We start from the raw sequence: 9579 nt of genomic DNA on the forward strand, positions 1-9579 counted from the left end.
CAATTACTCGAATGTATTATAATTCAAGTAATTATAATTATGTAGTCACAGCCTTATAAAGTATAGTGTGAAATAAATGCCACTTGTGTCAAAATGGTTTATAGGACAATAAAAATAATGACAGAAAAATAGGAAATAATTTAAATGTAAGAATAGTTTTAAGACCTGTTTATTTTGGGGGGAATGAGTTTAGTTAAGGTTATTTGGTATTTATTTGTCTGTCATGGCTTCTGTGGTACATAATCTCACCTATTTCTTTGAAAAACGAGTTTTTATCATGCCATTTCTAACGTGTCAGTTTTATCTAAGCAATCAATTTATATTACCATTTTTCTTGTATTAAATGTAGTGTTTAGACAAATGTCATACGAAGTCACACTGTAGCTCCCTTAGATAAACCTAGAAAGTAGATCAATTTCTGATTTTTCTTACCTTTGCTGAAAAACATATTTTCAGGTTCCAAAACATTTCTGAAAAGCTGCACATGGAATGCAAAGCAGAAATGGTGACGCCTCTGGTGACTAATCCTGGACACGTGTGCATCACGGACACAAACCTCTATTTTCAGCCTCTCAACGGCTACCCGGTGCGTGTACCTCAGGGTCAGGTGGGGAGCTGCCCATATTTAAGCTGTTTCCAGACCATGGCCTCACAATGCCTGTGACCTCACTTTTTGATGAGGATCAAAAGTCACGTCCCCGCCCACCCCCTTCACAGGCAGCATCTGTGTATTTGACAAACACTGTGTGTAATTGTGGTGTGGAGTCTCTGAGGTTTGAGTTCCTCTGATCTGTTTTCAGTCATGTTAGGGGCACTTGCTCTCAGGGTGGTGAAAAGAAACCCTGCTCCTCCCGATTTTAGTAAAAGGTCGCTAGAGATTTAGACCTTTCTTCATGGAGGCATTTCTGAGAGACCAGTGAAATGTGCTATGGTTAATAAGAAATGGATTTTGAAATATATTTGCTTATATGAACACAGATGTTGGTATTTCTTGCTTCTACTTAATGATGAACAACCTCAGTAGATCTGAATTTTTCCTGAAGGAGCACTGTGAGGAGGTCCTCCCGGCTAGTGCAGAGGTGTGTGTGTGGAGATCCGGCCGTCTGACAGTTGTGGGCTCCTGCTAGGGTGTTGGAAACAATCTTCTCTTTCACAATGACACCAGACTTACAAGGCCAGAAAGTAAAGATGAACTTAGATTTCCATGTGGAAACTTGTAAAGATTTGTTGCTTATCTAGATCTGGCCACTTTTTAGCACGATCCATTAACAGAACAGAAATCCTAACACACCCTGGTAGTGCTGTGGGGCCATTTGGCAGGGCCCAGGAATCAGGAGTGTTTTCTGCCAGAGAAAGTTCCACCTTGGAGGTTGTCCAGGCTGGTCATTACAGGGCACTAAAGCATCTCAAACTCTCCTGAGTGAAAGTTTATGCTATAGCGATTCTGTCCACTAGGTGGTGGGGCTCACTTTCCTTGCTCTCCAGCAGACACTGCATGCTGCTGGCACAGCATTCTCGGGGAGTGTAATAAATTGGCTTGGCTGCTACTATTGCTTGGGTCAGAAATTTTGAAAAAAAAAAAAATGTCCGTGTACCCTAGCTTCACAATCCATGATATGGGCCTTTACCCCTTCCCAATACTGGCCAGGATCCTTGACCAGTCATTTACAAGACTTGACTCTGGGCCTCCAGGGCAGTTTCCACTATTGGACAGACTGACTTCTGTGCACCCATCATCCCTCCCACTTGGGAGGAGGACCACAGAAGCATAGCCATTAGCCAATCTCTGCCTTATTAAACCTCCTTTCTCTCTTGCTAATGTTTTAAAATTATAGAAAAGCAAGACAATTTTCTTCTTCATTAACAAAGAAAAAATTTAGAGGCCTTGCTTTATACTTTAGTAATTTGTGAGCCTTAATACACTGTAATTTTTAGTGAGATAAAAGACAGGATTCTTTAAAAAAAGATGTGTGTCAGTTCTAAGCAAACTATTTGTAAAAAAAAAAGATAGCAAGATTCCTGAGAGGTTATTTATGCCAGTTCTTTATATTTCTTATCATCCCACAATCTAATCTAAAAGATATCACCCCACCCAAACTAACCTGAAAGATCCCTGAAAGATAGGTGATTGCATTCTCATCTGGCGGGTGCCACGTGGCGGGGAGGAAGACTTGCCCAAGGTCATAAAGCTAGTGAAAGATGACAGAGGAGAATGGGAAACGAGATATCACCTTGTTCCAAGATTTCCTTTTCCAGTGGTTCATTAGGAAGGCGAGATTTGTTGATTTTTTTCCCCCTTTCTGATACTACGGAACAACTTCTAATTGTGTCAGAACATTAATGTTTGAGATTGTCTTTCTACTTTTAAAGAAACCTGTGGTCCAAATAACACTCCAAGATGTCCGGCGCATCTACAAAAGGAGGCACGGCCTCATGCCTCTGGTGAGTCCTTGGGAGGCTGTGCTGGGGGATGATTGCCACACCTACAGTTTAGCAAGCAGTTTATTGACAGTAAACACCTATGGGATGTCTGAAAGTACAAGTACATTGCCTTGTAAGAACTTAGACTCTGATTTTGCTGTTCTTTCTTTTGGAGAAGCTAGAAATTCATAAAGGAATAAGTCCTTCATGGAGAGAAGAGGTTCTATTATGAAATATTTTTGGCTCCAAGAGCAAGAGGGCTAGCGTGCCCTTGAGTTTCTCACTCCAGCATCCTCAGTTTCTGGGCTCAGGCTAGAATGGTCTGTGTAAAACCAGCCCTGTGCTGTACTTGCCTCCAGCATTCATAGCAGCTAGGTCTCAAAGCAAAATTTGGAAGATATTACAAAATTACTTCTTTATTGGAACTAGTATATTCACAGTTAACTTACATTAATTCAGCCTTTGGGCTTGCTGAGAGAGAGAAATGGACAAAATAATCGTTTAAATCATATAGGCAGTTCTTTCCACCATTCCCTGAATAAGTGTATTTCTATACTTAGGTGTTTCTAACACGTCTTACTTTAGTAACCAATCCCTACAGAAGGTATGATTCCAAGGTGTTTTAATTTGACACCAATAGAAATTCATTTTTTCTCCTTTGAAGATTAACCAGTAACTTGGTGACATTACAAAAGCATTGTGAAATTTTAACTCTTATTTTTGTGCTTTTAATTTGTGAAATTCTACTGTTTTGCTGCCTGTTTTACTTAAAAGGCCATTCCTCCATTTCCAGCACTAATAGTGGATCAGGGAAACAGATACTATTAAAAATCTCCTCCTTTGGGTATAGAGCTGCAGTCAGAAAAAGAGAAGAAATTAACATTGATTAAGTGCTTTCTATGTACTAGGCAATTTATGTATAATGTTTCATTTATTTGCCATTGTTAAGTCTTATGAAGTAGATAGTTGGAGACTCCAGGGGTTAACTTCCTAAGCTCCCAGCGTGTACATGGTGAAAGCCTGTATTTGCACCAAGGGCAACTCTGGGCTTTCATCCTGGCTTTGTCTGTTCCTTTGCTAGCTCAGCCTTACCAATACTATTGTCACAAAGCTCATAGGTTTTTATAAGATAATAATAATGTATTAATTGAATGGGTTATTCAATTATCAATTTGTTAGGTATGCATAATTTTTATTTCTTAGCTGGGCATGGTGCACCTGTAGCCTAGCTACTCAAGAGGCTGAGGTGGGAGTATCAGTTGAGCCAGGGAGTTTGAGGCTGCAATGAGCCATGATCACACCATTGTGCTCCAGCCTGGGCAACAGAGCAGGACCTGGTCTCAAAAATATATATATGTTATTTAACTTATGAAAGAAAACTAAACATTTATGTTTGAAGAAGAGATGTGAAGACATGGATCGGCGATTTTTGAATTTCAAAATAATAAGTTCACAAAAGCTATTATTAATGAAAATATTCAACACCCAAGGTGATTTACAAAGTTTAGCTGAGATACTATCTTGTTCTCAGAACATTTATAAACACAACATATATATATATACACGCAACCATATATGTGTATATATGTCACTGAGTTAAATTTATAGATTAAAAATAGGAATATAAGATATAAAAATAAACACAAATGTTTAACTGAAAGTTTTTGTAATTATATACTTATATTGGGATTGCAAGAGGAATACAATGCTATTTATTTTATTCTTTTCTTTTTGAATTTATAGGGCTTGGAAGTATTTTGCACAGAAGACGATCTGTGTTCCGACATCTACCTAAAGTTCTATGAACCTCAAGATAGAGATGATCTCTATTTTTACATTGCCACATACCTAGGTTTGGCACTCACCCTTCATTGTTTCTTTTTTTTTTTTTTTTTTGAGACTGAGTCTCGCTCTGTCACCCAGGCTGGAGTGCAATGGTGCGATCTCGGCTCACAGCAAACTTTGTCTCCTGGGTTCAAGTGATCTCGTGCCTCAGCCTCCCGAGTAGCTGGGACTACAGATGCCTGCCCCCACGCCAGGCTAATTTTTTTTGTATTTTTAGTAGAGACAGGGTTTCTGTTCATAAGAAGGTAGTTCAACTCCTAAGGATCTGGGATAGGAAATAAGAGAAGAAGAATGCTATTTCTAGAATCGTCTGTTTGTGGTTCTAATTTCTTCTCATCAGTAACTATAATTGCCAAAGTAATGTTTTTAAAATTCTGGGAAATATAAATTCACTTTGGTAATAGTTCATTCTGAATGTATGTTTTAAAAACTCTAGATAAATATATTTAAATACTCTTATATTCTAACGTCCTCCACATTGAATGGATTTTGAAGAATCCACTCAAATATTTTTATGTTCAATCAGGTCTTATATTAGTTTATGAGAATCAAGACTCAGTTTTGTACTGCGAGGCAGTGAGTTATTCATACGTTTGTGATCATTGATTGTGGTCAGAACCACAAAGCTGAAAGACTGCAAAAGGAACATGTGAACCTTCTATGCTTAATATGCTGACTTTGGAGTGGAATTTGCTTTTAATTAATGGTATTTCCTCAGTTTTTCATGAAAAATGTGATTTTTCCCACCTTTGCCAGAGAAAATACTTACATTATGATGTTCAAGCCCAAAGTTTTTTTATTACATTGCAAGGCTAAATTAAATTATTCTACTTTACAAAGTTGCTAGATAACTGGAATGGAATTATCTTTAAAAATGGATTTTGGGGCTAGGCGTGGTGGCTTATGACTGTAATCCCAGCACTTTGGAGGCTGAGGAGGGAGAATCTCTTGAGCCCAGGAGTTCGAGACAGCCTGGGCAACATGGTTTGACCTCATGTCTACAAAAAAAATTAAAAATTAGCTGGGCCTGGTGACGTGTGCCTGTAGTCCCAGCTACTCGAGAGGCTGAAGTGGGAGGATTCCTTGAGCCTGGGAGGTCAAAGCTGCAGTGAACAGTGATCATACCCCTGTAATTCAGCCTGGGTGACAGTGAGACCCTGTCAAAAAAAAAAAAAAAAAAAAAGGATAATGGGATTTTATTAATATCATCTTAATATGTTTGTTATTTTAGTGTACCACAAAACCATTTATGAAGTTTGTAGTAAAGTATATCTTCCCTTAGAAATGAGATTTTCCTTCAAGGAGGAATAGTTGACTTTCAGTAGGGAACATATTTTATTTTAAAGTAGGTTTATATATCGCTAGTATTTTGTTCATACATTAAGCTATTCAAGGTAACTTTATGTATAAGTATAGCTTTGATACAAGTTTAATCTTCTGTCTCGTGATCTAAGTTTTTAAATTTTTTTTTTTTAACTATAACAAGATTACAATAAAAAGCTCAAAAGCTCAACTTTCATGGTGAGTCCTAAAATCTCAAGCCAAAAACTTTGCCATGATCTAAAATATCCATCTTCTAAGAAGCTGTCAGTTCTCACTGAGTTTATTCCTAAGATTGCTGAGAGGTTTCAAAAGTAGAAAATGAGGGGGAAGTGTGTTTTGATTTTTGAAACCTTTCCTAGTAGCTGATTAGAGAAGAGACTTGGTAAAAGTAAATGAGAATAAATATTAAGAGTTAAGATGCTTAATGCATCAGGAAAGCTTGAAAGAAGAATTTTCTGAACCAAATGGAAAATCTACTTGTAGGACAATTAATTCATTTTACACTCTAAAAGGGAAATTCTCATTGCTGCATTTACCTAAGATCTCATTTTTCGTGAGGTGTTTTGGGGGGCAGGTCTGGTTCTTTTAGTTTGAGAATTGGTCCTCCTGCCAAATGGCTGTTTTCTTCTTTAACAATTTCTTTTCTTTTCCTTACTCTTCACATGCATAAATAATATATAGTCATTGACAAATTAACAGTAGTACATCTCTTCCAGGCCTAAAAGAAAACTAAATGATTGCTTTAATTTCGTAAATAATAAAAGAAATAAGCTCCTAGATGACCATGGGTTTTTAAATGCATGGAGATATAGCACATTTGGAGGGATTCTTTGTTGCTGGATAAACATTGCCTATTAACATGTAAATTTATATATTTGCTCTACACTTTTGTATTTGTTTAGGTTATATCATATTGTGGAGGGTAGGGTAATAGCTCAGTGTATTTAATAATTTCCCCTCCTTGATCTTGGAACTATTTATACATAGCTGAACAAATACTTTATGAAAACAAGTCAGCAGCCTACTTTTCTCTTTCTTATAATGTATTTTTCAAGAATGCACAGGAAGGGTCTACACGTTAAGCCCCTAGCTTTTGCATACTAAGTTTGGGAAGTTAAGTGGCAGACCTCGTGGGTCCTCTTCCCCCAGAGCACCATGTGGCGGAGCACACTGCTGAGAGCTACATGCTGCAGTGGCAGCGTGGACACCTTTCCAACTATCAGTACCTCCTTCACCTCAACAACCTGGCCGACCGCAGCTGCAACGACCTCTCCCAGTACCCTGTGTTTCCATGGATAATACACGATTATTCCAGCTCAGAACTAGGTAACTGCTACACATGGAATTCTGGCCAAGTTGAGTGGGGAAGTGGTCGTCTGTATTGTTTTTAAAGGAGAGAATAAATTCTATTTTATAATCGTGATGTGACATGTGAACAAATTACAACACATTTCAGTTGTATTGCTAAGGACTGCCAATTTCCATTCCAAGGTACTATATGAGTGTTATATAAGTGTTTCATGTATGTTTTTTCCACCATACTTCTTGAAGGACACACAGAGAAAAAAACGGGCATAATTTTAATCCAGGATTATCATTATTACCTATAAGTACCATGTTTTGAAGTATTTGCTTCTCACTTTGAAAATTGCTACTCACCTTATCATATATTTTTTTTAAATCACATTAAAAACTGTGGTTATTTATTATAGAACACTTGGAAAGTCCTGAAATAATCAAAGAAGAAAATAAAAATCATCCATAATTATATTACAGAGATATAACCATTTTACCTTTGGGGCATGTCTACTCTTGCTACCTCAGATTATTTTAAGAAAAATGTAATTGTATTGTAACTTTATTTTGTAATATTTAAAAATTATATATTGTGAACAGTTAGTTCATTTTGACACATTATCTTGAAACTTTGTACTTGAAAGAAATAATAGATTTTCTAGAAATATGAGAATGTATTTCTCTGAAAATATTTAGCTTACTAGTTCTCAAATAGGCTAATATTGCAGAATAATAATATTCACTAGAATTCTAATGTAGAAGGTAAATCTTGATAGAAGAATAATGGCTTCTAAAATTTGTTTTTTTGTTGTTGTTGTTTTACTTGGAATATATGTATGTTCCTTATTCAGAAACTTTTTAAAAAAATTAATGTTCAGGGCATTGTCAAATTAGAGATGTTGCTCTTAAGTGGTTGTGGCTAACTTAAAACTCAAAATTGCTAACCTTTTCTTTACATCTATATAAATAACTAAAAAAAATATAACTCTCATAGATCGCTCTCAATTTTTAAAAACACTTTTGTGGAAGTAAATGTGTATTTTTGAATTAATTCAGGAGTTTAATGGTACTAAGTATAAGCTGAAGTTATTTATTGATTTATGTTTATAGATTTGTCAAATCCAGGAACCTTCCGGGATCTTAGTAAGCCAGTGGGGGCCCTAAATAAGGAACGGCTGGAGAGGCTACTGGTACGTGGACTTAGAGATTCTTCATTTCTAAGCAAGATGAGAAGCCATGGCCTGTGTTTTTCTTTAAGGAAGGAAATTCGTTTCTCCACGGTTTAGGGGAATTACACCAGTGACTCTACATAGTGTTTTCTTACTTTTCTCCTAACCATGAATTAACTGCTCACCATTTGCATTTCTTGTCTACAGTTTAGGAAGGAGGAGGGCGACCTGTTTACAGGTTCACTGAACTATTTTCATGAAGGCATTCTGTGGTACATTGCATAAGAGACATATAAAATCAGTTCTATTTAATCTACTGCCAACATTTTGTTACCATTAAGCCAGGGAAACCAAAATACTTGTCTCAGCAATGCTGTTTAGCCAAAGATTCTCTTTCCCTCTTATCTTCTCCTTTTCTTATCTAACAGACAAATTAAGGAATATGGTATATCTATGTTATGATTTCTTTTAGGCTTTTACTACTTGTCAGTTATTATTTCATAGCCAACACTTAGCACTATTTTTTTTTTTTTTTTTTTTCTGTATTCTAGACACGCTACCAGGAAATGCCTGAACCAAAGTTCATGTATGGGAGTCACTACTCTTCCCCGGGTTATGTACTTTTTTATCTTGTTAGGATTGGTAAGATTCTTTATCATTACCCCCCAATTAAATTTTATTTTACTGTATTCTTCAATGGTTCTGTGATCTGACTTACCTCTGTTTTTTTCCCCTCTAGCACCAGAGTATATGCTGTGCCTACAGAATGGAAGGTTTGATAACGCAGATAGAATGTTCAACAGGTTTGATACAAATGACTTGCTTATGATTTTTAACACTTTCTGATTGTATATATACAACATACTTGTTTCAAAGCACTAGATAAAAAATTTAAAGAAATGTAAAAAATCAATAATTGTTCTATCTATTCCTCTCAGGCTTTTTCTAGACATGAATATGTGTGTGTAAATGTGAGAACATATTTTAAGTGCAGCTTTTTGTCCTGCCTTTTGTAACCTAATATTAAATCTTAAAGTTTTTCCCATATTATTAGATATTCTTCAAAACAGTGATTCTTTTTTAAAATTATTGTATCACATTCTAACACATGCGATGTTTTATTTCAACTTCTTTTCTCCATTGTTGGGCATTTAGATCGTTTCCCACACTTTATTATTCTTGATAATTTTGCTGTGAATTGAATATAGCTCCTTGTGTGTATTTAAATGGCTTTACTTTTTAAATTATAAAAGTAATATTTTCTTACCAAAAAAATCAGAAAATACGAAGAAGGAAATAAGTTTACTTGGTATCCCACCGCAATGAGATAATAATTGTTGTTAATTTTTTGGTATGTCCTTTTCATCTTTTTTGAACTCTATACGTATTTAATAATAATTCCTTTTGCAATGAGCATTCAGATAGTGAGGCTAATCTTTTTTTTTTCTTTTTTTTTTGAGACAGAGTCTTGCTCTGTCGCCCAGGCTGGAGTGCAGTGGCGTGATCTTGGCTCACTGCAACCTCT

The 9579-nt window shown here is 36.1% G+C and overlaps 1 protein-coding gene across 1 annotated transcript in view; it reads left to right on the top strand.

The window, feature by feature from the left end:
* The window catches only part of NSMAF (neutral sphingomyelinase (N-SMase) activation associated factor), a 76644-nt gene that overhangs the window by 44231 nt on the left and 22834 nt on the right, over window positions 1-9579 (top strand). Inside the window, 7 exon segments of the mRNA XM_011982192.1 lie at window positions 457-586; window positions 2371-2442; window positions 4165-4273; window positions 6739-6915; window positions 7996-8075; window positions 8606-8696; window positions 8794-8857. Of these exon segments, the coding sequence (XP_011837582.1) occupies window positions 457-586; window positions 2371-2442; window positions 4165-4273; window positions 6739-6915; window positions 7996-8075; window positions 8606-8696; window positions 8794-8857 (723 nt within the window).

The sequence above is a fragment of the Mandrillus leucophaeus genome, unplaced genomic scaffold (genome assembly GCF_000951045.1).
Source record: "Mandrillus leucophaeus isolate KB7577 unplaced genomic scaffold, Mleu.le_1.0 Scaffold236, whole genome shotgun sequence".
In the NCBI taxonomy this organism is placed as follows: domain Eukaryota; kingdom Metazoa; phylum Chordata; class Mammalia; order Primates; family Cercopithecidae; genus Mandrillus; species Mandrillus leucophaeus.